The 19,017-nt window shown below is 45.3% G+C and overlaps 1 protein-coding gene across 2 annotated transcripts in view; it reads left to right on the top strand.

Moving 5' to 3' along the window:
• DSCAML1 (DS cell adhesion molecule like 1) overlaps window positions 1-19,017 on the top strand; it is a 309,575-nt gene that overhangs the window by 232,165 nt on the left and 58,393 nt on the right. For both annotated transcript variants that reach the window (XM_073585240.1, XM_073585241.1), the window contains exons 6-8: window positions 3,561-3,836; window positions 4,822-5,118; window positions 13,617-13,889. In XM_073585240.1, the coding sequence (XP_073441341.1) occupies window positions 3,561-3,836; window positions 4,822-5,118; window positions 13,617-13,889 (846 nt within the window). The remainder of the gene's footprint in view (window positions 1-3,560; window positions 3,837-4,821; window positions 5,119-13,616; window positions 13,890-19,017) is intronic.

The raw sequence follows: 19,017 nt of genomic DNA, 5'->3' as shown, positions 1-19,017 counted from the left end.
GGCGATGGAAGCGATCCCGTTCGCCCAGTTCCATCTTCGCCCCTGCAGCACGCCCTCTTGTCATTCTGGGACAAGAACCCGTTCACACTCGATCATCGGTGTCGGTTGTCCTCTCATGTCAGACAGTCACTAGAGTGGTGGACAATCAGTTCCTCCCTTCTTCAAGGGAAACCCTTTCCCCTAAATCAGTGGCTTGTGGTCACAACCGACGCCAGCCTCCTCAGCTGGAGAGTGGTTTTTCACAATCACACGACCCAGGGATGGTGGTCACCGCAGGAGGCACACCTCCCGATCAACTTGTTGGAGATACGGGCGATCCGGGACTCTGCAACGGTTTTCATCACCTTCTAGCAGGCCGTCCCGTCTGGATTCAGTCGGACAACGCCACGGCGGTGGCTTACATAAATCACCAAGGGGGCACCCGCAGCAGGGCAACCATGCGCGAGGTAGGACACGTGCTTCGCTGGGCTGAGAGGAACCGCACGGTGATATCGGCGGTCCACATCCCGGGGGTAGAGAACTGGGAGGCAGACTTCCTCAGCCGGCAGGAGCTTGCATCCGGAGAATGGTCACTATACCCCGAGGTCTTTCAGCAGATTTGCCAACGGTGGGGAACACCGGATGTGGATCTGATCGCCTCCAGGGTGAACGCCAAGGTGTCAGTATTTGTCGCTCGGTCCCGGGACCCGCAGGCAATCGCCGTGGATGCGCTGGTTCTGCCATGGAATCAGTTTCGCCTCCCATACCTAGTTCCCCCGCTGCCACTACTTCCGAGGGTCATAAAGAAGATCAAGGCCTGAGAGGTGCCAGTGATTCTGCTGGCCCCAGTCTGGCCTTGTCGGGCGTGGTACGCAGATCTAGTGCAGCTGCTCATCGGCGACTGCCAGAGTGCCCAAATCTTTCTCAGGGGCCGATCTGCCACCCAAGCGCAGGGGACCCATGTGTGATAGCTTGGCCATTGAATCTGGGATTCTGACGCAGGCGGGGTTTGGCCGCAAAGTGGTTGCCACGATGGTTAGCGCCCGGAAGCCTGCCTCAGCACACATTTACCACCACACCTGGAAGGTTTTCTTTCAATGGTGTCGAGGCAACGGTTGTTCTCCACTGAGATTTTCCATCCCTAATATCTTTTTTCCAGTCTGGCCTAGACTCAGGCTTAGCCCCCAGTTCACTCAGGAGACAAATATCGGCTTTATCCATCCTTTTTCAGCGCAGGATTGCTACCTACTTGCAGGTAAAGACTTTCATCTAGGGGGTCTCCCACTTGGTACCTCCCTATAAGGCACCTATGGACACCTGGGACCTTAACCTGGTCCTAAGCGTTCTGCAGGAAGCTCCATGTGAGCCACTACAGGATGTCTCTTTGTCATACCTTTCCTGGAAGGTGGTGTGCCTGGTAGTTATAGCATCAATCAGGCGGGTCTCTGAGCTGGCAGCGTTATCTTGCCAAGCCCCGTTTCTGACCTTTCACAAGGACAAGGTGGTTCTTAGACCAGCTCCTCCTTTTTTACTTAAAAGTCGTTTCCTCGTTTCACATTAATGAGGATATTATCTTGCCCTCCTTTTGTCCAGCACCGGTACGCCATGTGGAAAAGGCCCCGCATACGTTAAACCTGGTGAGAGCACTCAGGAGGTACGTGTCGCGGACGACACCCTTTCGTCAGTCAGACGCGCTGTTCGTGCTCCCTGAAGGTCGCAGGAAGTGACACGCTGCCTCAAAATCGACCATAGCCAGATGGATTCGTTTGGCTATTCAGGAGTCCTACCCCATCAAAGGCGCGCCGATTCCTGCAGGGATCAGAGCACACTCTACTTGGCCAGTGGGCGCCTCTTGGGGGCTTCAGCACCAGGCTTCGACGGAACAGGTTTGCAAGGCGTCAACCTGGTCCAGCCTGCACACGTTTACTAAACATTACAATATCCATACTCAGGCTTCAGCGGATGCGAGCCTGGGTAGAAGGATTCTCCAAGCAGCGGTGGCGCACCATTAGACAGGAGGTGCGGATCGGTGAGTCAACTTCTCACCCAGGGACTGCTTTAGGTTGTCCCACAGTATCTGTGTCCCCCAATGAGGCGAAGGAGAAAAATGGATTTTTGTGATAACTCACCGTAAAATCCTTTTCTCCGAGACGCTCATTGGGGGACACAGCAACCACCCTGTTAGCCAAGTTGGCTTCTGTTTATTTAATTAATATGCTCTCTGTATGAGATTAGGGTGGTTATTTTTCTAGACAGGTTGTTACCTGCATTAAGGTTGATGTTGTCTGATGTTTTGTTTGATATCCTACTGCTTTTGCACCAAACTGGTTTCTGCCCGCAATCGGGGCGAGGGTGTATATGGCGGAGAAGGAGCTAACCTCTTTTTTTCACTTAGTGTCAGCCTCCAAGCGGCAGTAGCATACACCCACAGTATCTGTGTCCCCCAATGAGCGTCTCGGAGAAAAAGATTTTACGGTGAGTTTTCACAAAAATCCATGTTTTAATCACGTGATGTCATAACTGTAATGGAAAAGAGAAGAATTAACTGGAAGAATTAACTGAGTAGAAAGGAAAAATGAGCAATTGTAAGTGCACAGTGCAGTATAATGTGATGATTGAAATATATTAAAAGGATAAAAACTTTAATGGGAGGAGAAGGGCTTCTTTAAGACAGGACCAGAAAGTACAAACCAGTGGGGGGGACCAGGTAAGCGCTTGAACAGGAGCTGTGTGGGATCAGTTGTGTTGAGTATCACTCCTTTTAGTTTTCATTGGTTGGAAAACTTTGTGAAATTAATTTTGGAATGCTTAAAAGGAAAAAAACGCTTTTGTAGATTAAGCGGTTTTTTTTACATTTGATAGAGATTTCTCGTTTAAAAAACTGATTACTTGGCAACTTTGAATAAATGAAAGGTAGTTCCTTGTTTGAGATTTGTGATTGTGAGAGGTTAGGCCAGATTCACATTGCATTATGGCAGTCCGTTTAACGGATTGCGTTACAAAGCGGCATTAACGCGAGGTAACGCATCCGTTAAAGCATCCATAGACTGCCATAACCGAGTGCATCGCTAAAGCATGTCATAATTGGCATGTGTTAGCGATGTGCCATCATGCTGTGACGGAACCTCGGACGCGGTCTACAGCGTTCGAGGGTCCGTCACGGCTAGCGCAGATGGAGCAGCTGCGCTAAAGCGATCGCATAAACGCGATCAAAAGAAGAGTAGCGTTAGCGCAGTCCGTTTAACGCATCCTTTAAATGGACTGCCATAACGCAATGTGAACCTGGCCTACAAAAATTGTTTCTCTGGAGGCCCTGCGCCATCCTGTAGCATACAGGCAATCCATTGATATGAATGGACATTGTGTAATGCTTCAGTTCTCCTGTGGAGGCAATGCAGGGAAATTGAACACTTACTGACAGATTTCCCCCTCCAAATTGCACCTGATTGCTAAAGGTTCCAGCAGAAAAAAGGGATTTGAGATCTGTTTGTCTAAAGCAGAGAACCCCTTTTAGGAGGACTGGTGGCTCTCCTTACAAGTCTGTTGTAGTAAATGCTTGATTTTGTTTCTTCCCATAACAGAAAAGCTCCGTGTGACTTTATCACCCAAGAAACTAAAAACGGGGATCGGCAGCACAGTTATCCTATCCTGTTCCATCAGCGGATCACCGGGCTACACTGTGAGATGGTACCGGAATACAGAACCCATCGAAGCCGATGAGTTCATCTCTATACGAGGGACCGACAACGAAACACTGGTCATCAGCAGTGCTCAAAAAATACACTCTGGAGCGTATCAATGTTTTGGGAGCCGGAAAATGCAAATTGTACAAGACTTTGCCATTGTGGTGCTAGAAGGTAAGTGAGACCTCTGTCTATAGAACAAGACCCAAGAATAACAACAGTAATTAATATATTGCATATGTTGTCTGCTCTTAAGGGGGAATCCCATAATCAGAACATATCCTCTATCAATGCGATAGGTGATAAGTGTCTGAACACCCCGGGCATCCCAGTGCTGGAACCTCCAACATTCACAAGAATGGAGAGGCGTCATCCCCTCTGTATATATGGAGCAGGAGTGCACATGAGCGACCCTACCCCATTCACTTTGTGAGTCCTCCAAATGTTAGCAGAAAGCAACAACAGTTGCATAGAAGTTAATAGATAGGTGGACGACCATTTCATCCAGCAACTGGATACCAACCTTTTTGATGGGTGATACATTAAGCCCTTTAAATTGATTGACTGGATATCAAAATGTATTGTAATCCCTGAATTCTACTGGTTTATCACTGATCTAAGAAGTCTTTGTACTTTTGGAAATGCCAAGTTCATGGAGCATGTATGGAGACCCGCTCACCTAAAATTTAATGTGTATGGAGACCTAATGGCTTTCTCTCAATGGCAAATGTTTAGAGTAAGGAGGATCAGGCTTTTGGATTTCAATATGACTGATCCTTTTTCTCTCAGGAGTGTGGGAAATTAAGATCCATTTAGTCTTCTCACTACCTATTTTATGCACGTTGGTCCTTTTACATTGAATCCCCCTACACATTCCAAGTGCCTGAGAAACTAAATTAAACCTGACACTTAGACACATCTATCTCTAAATATCACAAAATGCTTGCTTTTTATCATAAAGCCCTTTCTGTCAGGGGTGTATATAAACACCACCCGCATTTGGTCTTGCACATCAACTCGTAAATGTTGGCACCCAAACAGGGACCAGACGAGTCATTGACAGAGTTAACAGGCAGCAGCTTTTTCCCCTCTCCATCTATGCTTGATTTATGGGGGAAAGTCAGGAGAGATAGCTGATGTCATCCTCTTGTTTTCACAGATGGGACACCGCGTATCATTTCATCATTCAGTGAAAAAGTCATGAACCCCGGGGAGCCCTTTTCGCTCATGTGTTCCGCCAAAGGAGCTCCTCCACCCACCATAAGCTGGACCTTAGACGATGAAGCCATCCAGCGTGACTCGGGCCACCGCTCCAATCAATATACGGCTGCGGATGGTAGCACCATAAGCTACATGAACGTGAGCAGTCCACAGATTTTGGACGGGGGTGTGTACAGATGTTCCGCTCGCAACTCTGTGGGGACTGCAGAATACCAAGCTCGAATAAACGTAAGAGGTGCCTGTCCTACTTCTACATATCAGAATAGGGTCTGTGAAGCCTCCTTGGGCGTGTTACCTGGGCACCCTCTGTCTTCTCACTTCTTTTTCACTTTTCCTCCAACATCCCATCTCATATACTCTACCTTTGTCTTGGGGCTCATGCACATGGGAGAAGCATACGTGGCAGTGGGCAGAGACTCCCAGCTGCAGCGGGCATCCGTTCTGGTACCCACAAGTGGTGCTGAAAAACTTCTCCAAGAGACCAGCCATGCTTCCAAGGCAGAAAACCAACCTGTGCAAGGAAACCTAATAATGTGTGACATTGGAGGCACCCTGTAGTAGAGCCGAGATCCATGTACCTTTTGAAAGCTCTATGAACGTTACTATCCATGACATGACTGTGTGCATGAGCCTTTAAGCTGTGTTTGTTTTTGGGTTTTTTTCAATCCTAATTATTTTCTTCATCTTTCTTCCTATTCTTAAAATAGATTGATTTGATATCCAACACACTAATTTATTAAAAAGAACTTAATGCATCCCCTGACGACTCAAATCGACCAATTACCCAAACCCAATATTTTAAGATTAACTAAACTTTTCTATATTTATACAAAACTACAAGTATGAGGACAAAAAAATGCTTTGGCGGGACGCATCAATATTTACTAAAAGAAGAGAACCCCAGAAAATCCCTCACTAGCAAGCCCGAAAATGTAACTTTTATTATTAAGTTTAAAATGCTTTAGGGTATAAAAAAAATTAGTCCTTAGTCTTCCTTCGCTTCATTAGTTCTGTTGTTGCTTGATTATGTATTTTAGTGAATAGCACTCTGGGGCGCTAACTCCTATCTGGCAGAATAGGACAATGTTAAAGCACTAGTCCCCCTCAACAACGCGTTTGCCACATCATCAGGGGATGGGACACTGGTATTAATGCTTATTTTTGGAGCTGGGCACGGACACTGAACACGGACTTCACCAGGAAGTCTGTGTTACTGTTTGGGTTCGGCTGCCCGAACACCAGGTGTTTGTCGTGCTGTCATGTGCATGGCAGCGTGGCAAACACCGCTATTGATCGGCTGTGAAATCAATCCCGCCGGTCAGAGAGCCGCGGTTCCCACGCTGTCAAAAGACAGCATGAGCTGTGATCGGAGTTATAAAGTTTACTTCTGGTCACTGGTGTCATCTGATGGAACTACAGCTCCCATCATCCAACTCCTGCTGCCGCTAATAATAGTCAGAGCAGGAGTGGTAGATGGAAGTATTCATTAGCCGACTCCTGCTGTAAATAAATAGTTAAAAAAAAAAAAGGGCTTGGGTTCTCCTGCATTTTTGCTAACCAGCCAGACAAAACTCCCAGCTGGGGGCTGCAACCCATAGCTGTCTGCTTCAGCAAGGCTAGTTATCAACAATAGAGGGGTCCCCACACTGGTTTTTTAATTATTTAAATAATTTTGCGTGGGGTCCACCCCATTTTTTGACAACCTGCCTTGTTAAAGCAGAGAGCTGGGGGCTGTTATTCTCAGGCTGGTAAGGAGCCATGGATATTGGCCCCCAGCCTAAAAATAGCAGCCCATAGCGGCCCAGAAAAGGCACATCTATTAGATGCGCCAATCGTGGAGCTTTGCCCGGCTCTTCCCACTTGCCCTGTAGCGGTGGCAAGTGGGGTTCATGTTTGTGGGGTTGATGTCACCTTTGTATTATAGTAATGTAGAGGTGTCTGTAAGACACATATTCAATAATAATCCTATAGTTGTGTGGTAAATAATCACACAGCCAGAATCAAGTCTTTTATTTGAAATAAGACTAAACACAGTTTTCCATTTTTATTTAAACGCCTAATCCCACCGTGACTTCAGTGACATCCCCGCTAGCACCGTGAGAGTTTTTCTCACGGTGCTAACGGGGATTTCTCCGTGGTCACCGCAGTTCAGCCAGGCTGGGAACGGAGCCTCAGTGACCGGCTGTAACCTCTATGACGTCGTCACCGGTCACTGAGGCTGCGCTCGCAGCAGTTCAGTCACCAGTGGTTCTCAGCCTGGACTGACGCATCTTGGCACTGTCCAGGTTGAAAACGGTTTATACCCCAGACATGGATTATAAAGTAAGAAATAAAACCTATCCGATAATTTGACGATCGTGCCGTGCCTGTGCGTTGCTCAGGTACCGGAGGGAAAGAAAGGGGACCAGAAATCCCCCTGGGCTAATAATTGGAGTGGTCTCTTGTAATTTCATTGTGCCCATGTAGCTTCGAAAGCTATCATATGAGCTTTAAAGAGGAAAAGGGAGAAAACCGCTGCTGGACTTCTCTGGCTTTCCTTGGCCACCTCTGTGGACTTTTTTTTACTTAAATATATGTATTTAGAGCTAAAATATTTTTTTGCAATTTGGTTCCATTAAATATTTTGCATAGTTTTTGGATTTTACAGGATCTCTGTTTCCCTCCACATTCAATTTTCATGTGGTCTGTGGTCATAAATCATCTGGGCACAACTAAAAAGAAAAAAAAAAAAAGAAAAGATACGCGTTAGAAATTCCCCCATTGGAACATTAGAATGAGCTCACTGAAGGATTTTCAGTTAACTCATTCTGCAGCCAGCAATTAACAGTGTAACCCACGAGCTATAGAAAACGGGTGATGCACAATTTTTAAAGAAACCCAATTACAAGAATGTATTTTATCAAAAAATGCATAATTTTAAGTAAGAAAAAATCCCTTAACATCACCCGTAGAAGAGTCAGGAAGCCTAAAACGCATCAGAACTAGTGGGCTCTGCCATCTTATGCATGAGGCTGCGTTTTTACCCCAATTTGCTATTTGATTGGCAGTTCTCCACAATAAGGAAGAAAACCATTCGTGCCATCTTTTGGGTAGCGCCCGTGTTTTGGAGCACTCCCCCACCCCCAAATCAGTACAAAGACCGTTTCAGCCATTTCTCGAGGGGATCTAATTTGCATAACATTTTTCCCATGGAGCATTGCCTGTAAGACTCCATACTTCTGCTGATTCTCTGTTAATGAGAAGCAATATCCCCCAGAGCTAATTTTTGAAAGAAGCCTTTCTAGAAAATATTCTGCTTCGACGGAAAAATTGCTTCACAGCTGGGTGACCAGACCGACAAAGAACGCGATGTTCTATGGATTATACTTCATCAACATTTGATTTCTCAATACATTCAGTGGAGACCGAGCACAACCACAGCCGGGCCAAAAAAAGAAACTGTGTAAGGTCCTAGTCTGCGCCATAGTATGTGCAATAAATGGCGCAACACTGACTGTATATAAGAAGGACGGACCATTCAGAGCAAGTAAGAACCTGTGGAGTGTATTTTACTGAACTATATAAAAATGTCTATGGAGGCGACGGCTGCAGCATATGGAGGCTGCGGGCGCAGCTTTTGCAGGTCGAGAGAGACTGCAGCCGTGGCCTCCAAAGGCTGCGGCCACTGCTGAAATCCTTTAGTCTTCTGAACCATAATTGCAGATGATTCATGGAGGCAGCGGCCGCAGTCTATGGAGGCGACGGCCACAGTCTACGTTGGCGATGGCCGCTCCTGATCCATCATTGCAGATTTACGGCCAGATAAAACTGAATCTTTAAAGGTGATGACTGTAAAAAGATTTGATGTGATCATAAATCATCTTAGAAGATGATTCAGGAGAAAGGAGATAAGGGTTACAAATCCTGTCATCAGAACAAGCTCCTTCTGCAGTTTGCTATGTATTGTCACACCTAGAGGCTGTAGAAACCAAATGGTCTAAATTCAGATTGGATTCTCATTGCAAAACTTGATATCAATGACCTTTATAGGGACAGGATGACTATTCACACTGAGCCCAGGCACTCGGTGCACCCTCAGCGTGGCCAAACATCTCAGTGCACCTTCCCTCCTGCTTGTCCCCCCCCCCTCCATCCTCTCCTGTGATTGACAGCTCTGGCTTACTACTGTAGATCCAGAATACAGCAGAGATGGATGACTACTGGCCACACTTTTTGAGTTAAGTTGATCCACCCCGAGAAATAAAAGTACCGCTATGATTTTTACTTACCAGCTTGAGAACCGTCAAAGCCTCCAAGACTATGTGTAAGCTAATTTGCAGCCTGTAATCAGATCTCGGGGTGATTCACGTTGGCGATCCTTCACATCACATTTCCATTAGCGACCATAAATCTGCCGTGCTGCTTACAATCATAAATATCTCATTGTTTACTGAGCGTCTGCTGCCGGTACGTTGACTTTCTCCAGTGCCGGCCATCATTGACCTACAAATTGATATTTTGCAAATCATTTTGGCAACATTTCTTTTTTACTTTGCATAATGAATGGGTTAATTCCACCCTCCGGAAGATCTTATTTCCACCATTTAGAAGCCTTTTTGCTCGGTGACCTCTATTAAGTACTGGATCCCTTTTAAGAGGCAGGTATCTGGTTGCCATAGAAGTAATTATTGCAGCGGTGATACATTCATGAAGTCACATTGTTTCCTTTGCTGCAGATGTCACCGTTTTGTTAGTAGTGCTACATTTGTATGGCATGATACACGCCCCAGGTACACCAGACCAGACAGTTTTCTGGCAGATTTACCCCTCCCTTGCAGAGAAACACTGAATTAACAAAACATGAAGCCTCTAAACCCCACAGTTTTGCAGGAAGAAAGCTGCCTATTTTGACAAAAATCGCCTTCGTTGGCCGTTTGTTGTGCAAATCGTGCAGATGCATTGAAACGGCGCCAGCAAAACTGAGCTTTTGATAAATATCCCTTCAGTCCCCCCTTGTCTAGGATGGGCTGCGGACTCCCGGCAGTGCTGTGCACACTGTTACTGTTAGGTGGTCCCAAAAGTCAAGGGATAAAGAGCTACGCTTACACTTGTAGGGAAATAACGGATTATGGCTGCCCGGGAACTTTTGCCGGTCATTACTTTACTTATCTGACATTATGGAGATGTATGGCCTCCGAGCTGCCATGTGCACAGGACGGAGTATCCAAAAATTGCAAGGTTGCTGTTATTTCCCGTGTAGATCAGCCATCGGGTGTCTGGGAGAGCAGGCGAAGATGTTTTATCCATCATTGGTCTGATTACCGCATTCATGGACTAAGAGCTTAACAGGGTTGTCCAGTGAAAACAAGTTATCAACTGTCTGCAGGACAGTCGGCGGGGTCCGACTGGTGGGATTCACGCCAAACTGGTTGCTTTTTTCCTGTAGAATGGAGCAGCCCAATCGTGCTCCAATGATTCTCAGAAAAACCAAACCACAGCTCTCTTTAGCCTCATAGGAAAAAATTGGAGCACGCCTAATGCTGCGTGTCACGACTCTGTTGTTTGGTGTCCAGGGACCAGGGGTTCCTTCCCTGTCCCTAATGATAGGGGCGCCCTAGCTCGCCGTGTTCACTGGATTACTTCTGATGGTGAAGACGCCAGGGCCACTTACATTTCCTTAGCTCCTGAATCCTCATTCAGGCTGTACCCTTCCCCCACCCAGGGGAGAGGGGAGTAGTAGTAGTGCCATAATGCACCAACCAATGCATGGGGCCTGTGAAGCAGGGGGGCACGTCTGCCGCCAGCGCCGACTGCCCCCGCCTCCACATTGAACTATAGCAAAGATGAAGGAGAGAGCGTCAGCTGACACTCCCTCTCCCATCATTGTATTCTATGGGGGGCTGCCTTATAGTCTATGGGGGGCTGCATTATACTATATGATGAGGGCTACATTGTGTTCTATGGAGGGGCTGCATTATACTATATAAGGGGCTACATTATATTCAATGGGGGGCTGCATTATGCTCTATGAGGGGCTGCCATATATTCTATGGAGGGGCTGCATTATACTATATGAGGGGGGCTGCATTATATTCTATGGGGGGTTACATTATATTGTATGGCGGGGCTGCATTATACTATATGTGGACTGTATTATACTGTATCGAGGACTATGGGAAATACATTATACTATATGAAGAACTATGGGGTGCATTATACTATGGGAAGTGAATTGTACTACATGGATGACTGCCGGTGTATTATACTATATGGAGCACTATGAGGAGTGTATTATACTATATGGAGGACAGAGTAGTGTATTTTAATATATGGAGGGCTATGAGGAGCATATTATACTATATGGAGGACTATGAGGAGTGTATTATACTATATGGAGGACTATGGGGTGTGTATTATACTATATGGAGGACTGAGGAGTGTATTATACTATATGGAGGACTATGGGGCACATTATATTATATGGAGGACTATAGGGAGTGTAGTATACTATATGGAGGACTATGGGGCACATTATATTATATGTAGGACTATGGGGTGTAAACTGTAGATATGCTGCTGATAACATGATACTGTATGGTGATCTGTTAGGCTAGTTTCACATTAGCGTTTAAACGACGCGCGCACGGCGCCGCTTAAGCCCCGCCCCGAGCCGGCTCCCTGCCCGCCCCATCCGGGATCACCGCCTACTTTCGCCTTTGCACGCATGCGATCGGCGCACCCTATCTTTAGCATAGGGTGCGCAGATCATGCGCTGCCAGTGTGAAAGTAGCGTGCTGCGCACTTTTGACGGCGCGCCGTGCGCGCCGAAATGCAACATGCTACATTTCCGCGCGCACGGCGCACCGTCAAAAGTGCGCAGCACGCTACTTTCACACTGGCAGCGCATGATCTGCGCACCCTATGCTAAAGATAGGGTGCGCCGATCGCATGCGTGCAAAGGCGAAAGTAGGCGGTGATCCCGGATGGGGCGGGCAGGGAGCCGGCTCGGGGCGGGGCTTAAGCGGCGCCGTGCGCGCGTCGTTTAAACGCTAATGTGAAACTAGCCTTAGTGATCCATTAGTGATTGTTCTGTCCCCATCATTCTTTCTCATCTGGTGGAAAGAGGCCGGGAAACAAGTGTTGAACGACTTCAATATTGTCGATCACACTCATTTAGCGGTCTGAACTCAGCGCATGGAAATACAATCGAAATACTTCTGTGTGATGTGCAATATGTTAGCATTTGGGGCCCTATTTTAAACTTTGCCTAGGGCCCCACTTTGCCTAAAACCGGCCCTGCTAATCAGTGCAAGAGTAGGAGAAATCAGACGCAGCGGTCTTCTGGCTCCTCTCTGTCACAGTAAACGCGTAACGCTGTGCCTGTCTAACAGGGATAATAGTGCTCCATTCTGCCTATCCATCCAGGACCCAGTGGTCAGACCCTCACCGATCAATAAGTTTTTCTGAAAATTGCTGGCTGCGTAAGGAGTTAACTGAGAATCGGTCACTGAGCTTGTTCTAAGGTGAGTTTGTAACTCTGGCTTTTTATGGACTCCTTTCAGCCCATTTATGACCACATCAAAGTTTAGCTCAACTTAAGATTCGTTACCCAGATGGAAACAAATGATTTCTTTCTGGCCTCCATCAGACTTCTACGTAGTTATGTCACAATTTTTTTCAGATTTCAAATTATTCAGAGGATTATTGTACAGAACAAGGGTTTTCTAGCTCAACGCAAGAACTATTAGTGGACATGGTCATGGGGGTGGCCAACATGCCTAAGCTGCATGCCGAGATTTGTTTTACAGCAGCTTCATAGACCCTAGGAGAAAACAGACAGTAAAACTTCATTGACTTTTATGTGAGAATGTTGTGTGCATGCTCTGTGATCTGTGCAGAAGCCATTGTGCAGAGTAGAGGAGGAAGTGAACTGTGACCTTCATCAAATGTACATAGTGGTTACTGTAATATACTTTATATAGAGGTATTATCAGTCATTGCAGAGGAGGAGGTGAGCTGTGACATCACCTGTTGTGAATGGTGGATCTTGTGCTATCTACTGTATATAGAGGTGTTATCAGTCATTGTACAGGAGGAGGTGTGCTGTGACGTCACCTATTGTCAATTGTGGATCCTATGTTATCTGCTGTATATAGAGGGCATTGTAATCCTGCCTGTAATGATGAGATGGCTGCTGAGAAATGATCTGTCCAGAACAGAAGGTTACAGCCTATTATGAGTCTTGAAGTACAAACTGCAAGATTTGAAAAGTAGAAAAATAAGACAAGGAAAGAAAATGTAAAAAGAAAAAAAAAGTAACTACATCTACAAACATTTTAAAATATATTTAACATAGAAACACTGAACATGTTTAGATAAGAAAAGAATGTCTTTAATATTCAGCTCTTATAAATGGATATCGAATAATAGATTCCTCCATAATGCAAAACATTTCTACATATCCGTTGGCTTTAGTCTCCTGCTGTAATCCTTCATTTATGTGAAATCTTTCATTTCTCTCCATCCTCTAATCCCTCGGCTATCCTTCATGTCCCATATTCCTCCCTTTCACCTTCCATTTTTGTTCCTCTTTCTCTTTTCTGCACTTTTCTCACTTTTTAATAATTTCCGTATGAGTTTTCCGCTGCTCCTCGGGGGAGGGGTTCTCCTTGCCTTTAACGTTCTTGCCCCTAACTCTTCCGTATCTCCTTGATTTGTGTCCACCTAATGTACGTTCCCTGCACCTCACTTCAGGACCGCCTAGTATCCGACCTATGAAGAACCTGACGGCAGTGGCTGGGAGAGACAGCTTCATTCATTGCCGGGTAATTGGGTATCCCTACTACTTCATCAGTTGGTACAAGGATTCGCTGCTGCTGCCCGATAACCACAGGCAGGTGGTGTTCGAGAACGGGACCCTGATGCTGAGCGACGTACAGAAGGGAATGGATGAAGGCGAATACCTGTGCAGCGTCCTCATACAACCACAGCTTTCCATCAGCCAGAGCGTTCACATCACCGTGAAAGGTCAGAGGGCAAATGGGAAACAGGGAGATGAACTGCGTGTGCGCATAACGGGCCGGACTTTCACATACAATGCTGTGACTTATAACCCATACACTCATAATATTGGAGCTTTTGCACATACATATATGCATAACCCTGATGCAGGGGGTATTACTGCATCTCCCACCAAAAACTGCAAATAATGGTTTTTATTTATGCATATTATACTTAAAGGGGATGTCCGTAGCTATAATAAAAGTGTGGCAGCTTTTTCCCATTTGTTCTCATGTTGTGCACAGTATTGCAGTCAAGTCCCATTCACCGCAATAACATATAATTTACAACAAAACCCATGGACACATCAGCACGGGAAAAAAGATGTGGTTGGGAAAGCCATGTTTTTCTAATTGCAAACAATAACTTTTTAAATGAAAAGTTAAAAAAATTACCGCTCACTGATTATTCTGAACACATGCACAAAAAATGAACAGGTCAATAAGACCCTGTTCACACCACCGAAGAACTAAGACGCAGAAACAAAACACAGTATGACAAACGTGCATAAATACTCTGTTGTAAAATATATGTAACAGTAAGCAGCAAGTGCTAGTAAAAGATGTTAACAAAACCAGGGTATTTTGTTGATACTTTTTTTTGCAAAAAAATGTACGCTAAGCCACTCCGCCACGTCACGGCATACCCTTCTCGGAGCAGTCCTATCTAATATATTTAAAACCTGAACATGTGAATAATACCTTCATGAGCAGGGTTCAGAAAGGTGCTGCCCGGTATGGGCTCGCTGGGCAAAATGGCTTTTTATGTGCATGTCCCAAAAGAGAGAGGCGGGGATCTCCCAAGGCTTGCATAAGCAAGAAATCAATGGATTCAGAACACTTGACACATGCACAAAAAATGAACAGGTCAATAAGACCCTGTTCACACCACCCAAGAACTAAGACACAGAAACAAAACACAGTATGACAAATGTGCATAAATACTCTGTTGTAAAATATATGTAACAGTAAGCAGCAAGTGCTATTAAAAGATGTTAACAAAACCAGGGTATTTTGTTGATACTTTTTTTGCAAAAAAATGTACGCTGAGCCACTCCGAGAAGGGTATGCCTTGACGTGGCGGAGTGGCTTAGCGTACATTTTTTTGCAAAAAAAGTATCAACAAAATACCCTGGTTTTGTTAACATCTTTTACTGGCACTTACTGCTTACTGTTACATATATTTTACAACAGAATATTTATGCAACAGAGTATGTTTCTGTGTCTCACTGATTATTCTGTCTAATTAGTCAACATTCAGTTGCGAGTTCTTAGTTTTATCTATAGCTGTGTATTTTGGGTGACAATCAATATGGCAGCTACTGAGATTCCGAAGACTTATTCTATTAACAATATTTATCATCTATCAACAGGAAATGTTCTATTGCAGGGGGTCTGACCGCTGGAACCACCATCAATTTTGGAACATGGGTCTTAAAGTCCTCTGGGTGAATGGAGCATTGGCCACCAGCCAGGAAATTACTTGTGCAGTACAACTGCTCCATTCTTTTATATGGATCCATGGGAGCTGTAGTGTGCGTGCTCATTCACTTCTATGGGCCCTTAGGAGTTGTAGTGTGCATGCGTCATGCTTATTCACTTCTATAGGTCCTTAGGAGCTGTAGTGCACATGCGTAATTCACTTCTATGGGCCAATAGAAGCTGTAGTGTGCATGTGTCATGCTCATTCACGTCTGTGGGTCCTTAGGAGCTGTAGTGTGCATGCGCCAGGCTCAATCCCTTCTATGGGTCCTTAGGAGCTGTAGCGTGTAGGCGTATTGCTCATTCACTTCTATGGTTCCTTACCAGCTGTAGCGTGTAGGTGTTTTGCTCATTCACTTCTGTGGGCCCTTAGGAGCTCTAGTGTGCATGCATCATGATCATTCATTTTTATGGGCTCTTAGGAGCTGTAGTGCGCAAGCATCAGGCTCATTCACTTCTATGGGTCCTTAGGAGCTGTAGCGCGTAGGCGTATTGCTCATTCACTTCTATGGGTTCTTAGGAGCTGTAGTGCGCATACGACATGTTAATTCACGTTTATGGGTCCTTAGGAGCTGTAGTGCATATGAGCCACTCTCATTCACTTCTATGGGTCCTGAGGAGCTGTAGTGTGCATGCGTCATTCTCATTTACATCTATGGGTCCTTAGGGGCTGTAGTGTGCATGCGTCACACTCATTCAGTTCTATGGGTCCTGAGGAGCTGTAGTGCGCATGCGTTGTTCTCATTCACGTTTATGGGCCCTTAGAAGCTGTATTGTGCATGCGTCTTGCTCATTCACTTCTATGGGTCCTTAGGAGCTGTAGCGTGTAGGTATATTGCTCATTCATTTCTATGGGTCCTTAGGAGCTGTGGTGCGCATGCATCATGTTCATTCACATGTATGGGTTCTTAGGAGCTGTAGTGCACATGTGTCTTCTAATTCTATGGGTCCTTAGAAACTGTAATGCGCATGTGTCATGCTCATTCACTTCTATGGGTCTATAGGAGCAGTAGTGCGCATGGTCGACCTCAACGTCTATAGATTGTCGTTGGCAGGCGTGACCATCTCTGTATTCATTTCTTTCAGTTTGTAGGAACCTTGGTGCACATGCCTGACCTCCTTTCCTCTTCTAAAACTGTATGGCAGCAGCAGTGCCCGTGAATGACCATGGCTTCAATAGACAGTGAAGGGAGCATTAGTGCACATGCGCAAATATTTCTAATGGTGTATGGGAGCATGACCACCACTTCCATAGACGCATGCGCATCACACCATTCACACAGGGAACTTTGAGACCCTTTCCGTCCTAGTGATTATTTGGATGAGATCCTCAACAGCAATAATACATCTTTCTAGTTCACAGGCAATAAATGCTGTTTATAGGACAATCCCTTTAAGACTAATGGCTGCCATATGTCCCAGCCATAGGTAAAACTCTTATGTGCCATGTGTGGTTTTTCCTAGGTAATAGTAGCATTGCTATTTGCATCCTGAGACTGAAAACCCCTCCTGACCTGACCTACCTAGTCCTGCTCACAGCTGTGGGTGTTGTTACAGTGTATCCGTGCATTAGCAGTGCAATCTGTTTCTCATTCTAGACATTATCCTGATACATTGAAATAAACTCGTTCACATGTGCTGACAAGCGGACCTTTCACCACTCCTGGTATCAACTGTCCAACTAAATCCGGGAATTCATATAAAATAGCAATGCTGGAGCATCTTATGTTAGAACTGTGCATTATACCATCCCTTTGTTACTCCTCCTGGAAATTGCTTGACTATATTGACAGTGGCGAGCAACAAGTCCCACGTGTCAAAAGAGGCATGTCCCTGATCAATGTCAAAGATTGACAACTGATAACACCTACTTGTCAGGTTACTCATACATTTCCAGGAGGTGTAAGAGAGGGCTGACACTGTGCGGAATTTTTAAAGAAAAAAATAAAACTTGCCACTTCATGGAAAATTCCCCCTATTTAGGCAGGAGAAGTGACAGGTCCTTTTTAAGGCACACAAAGTACTACTGCTGCTATAGGCGTTACCACATTTGGAGACTGTTTTTTTTTTCCCTACTTTAAGGGGTTGTCCAGGTTTGCGGCTCAAATCCGGGGTCACGCTTATGTGGCTGTAGATTTGTGAATCCTCACAGTGCGCGCTATCAGGATTCTCCGATGCCTGCGCTACCGGCCATGCAATTTGCATACTTACTGCCATGCTCAGACTAGACGTGTCCGGCCTCTCCCTGTTCACTTATAGTGAGCAAAACATGCACGTCTAGTCTGCATGTGTGCAAGTGTCAGACATGCGGTCACACGCCCGATTCACAAGTGTGCAGTCACGTAAGAGTCACTGCAGACTTGAACACCAAAGCTTGTACTTATGCATGTCTTTAGGGCTAAAAAAAAAATTCTTGCTAAATTTTGAACACGGATTTTACAGGCTCTTTGTGTCCTGACACATTGAACTTTGCTATAATCCTTGGTCATCAATTGGAAAAAGACCGGACAAATCTTACAAAATCCCAGTCAGACTGTCATCACAAGCTTACTGACTGAGTCACAGTTAACGCATTCTGCAGTCAGCAATATACTGTGCAACGCAGAGGCTACAGAAGACAGACGGTGCAAAAATTTTAATGAAACCCAAATGCAACTTTTTTTTTTTAGCCTCGATGACATGCATTTTATTAAAAAAAAAATTAAAATTAAAAGTCCCCAAAGGGGACCCCTTTTACCGACTTTGCTTCATTTTATCATCCTTATGTCGATTGCACAGGGATGGTATCCATCCGACTTGGGGACAATTAACCCATCATGTGCCAAAGTCTTGACTCCGCTCTACGTAACGCCGCGGCTCGGCGCTGCACGCCGCGGCCCCCCTCCTCACCCCTGATCTGTTTCTCCAACAAGCCCCAGCACAGGGACCTGCTGTGTAAACACAGCGTATTAATGCCCTGCCCTTTACTCCCAGCCCCTGCTCTCTGTTTTCCGTAGTGTTTGTTGGCTTTTAAAAAATAATGTGTCCGTCGCGGTCTCCCAGATCTGCCGGAGACTTAAAAGCTTCTCCAGCGCATCAATTATTCAGCAGCACCCGGGGAGAGATCCTTCTTAATGAATAGACTGAGATTGTGCACGACTTCCCTGCGTTACTTTACACCGCCGCTGTGGCTGCGCACATCTACGGCACTAACATCCAGCTGCTAGAAGTCCTATATATTCTGCATCATGTCCTCACAAAACAGTCCGCATCCCCCGGCGCGCCGTGAAAATGGCCGCTTTTGGCTCTTTTTTTTTTTGGTTGATGCCTATGAAAGTTCTTATTGTCAGGCTTCTAAAATGTTCAATTGGCCCCTAAAGTTCTACAAGCTACATTTATTTCTGCTGCCAGTCAAAAAAAATTTATATATTTTGGAATCCATGTATTAAAGACATCCATCACTTAAAGGGGTTGACTGCATTTTTTTTTTACTTACATTTTTCTGCTTTATTGCTTGTATATGGGGCTAAAAATCATTTTTACAATTTGGTTTTATTAATAATTTTGCATCGTTTGGCTTTTATAGGCAGTTTGTTTCCTGGCACATTCAGTGACATAAGTCTCAGTTAACTGAG

This window comes from Dendrobates tinctorius, unplaced genomic scaffold, assembly GCF_039654945.1.
Source record: "Dendrobates tinctorius isolate UK_male_01 unplaced genomic scaffold, ASM3965494v1 ptg000086l, whole genome shotgun sequence".
Taxonomy (NCBI): Eukaryota; Metazoa; Chordata; class Amphibia; order Anura; family Dendrobatidae; genus Dendrobates; species Dendrobates tinctorius.
Note: the sequence above shows the minus strand (reverse complement) of the source record. Positions and strands in the feature narration are given on the sequence as shown.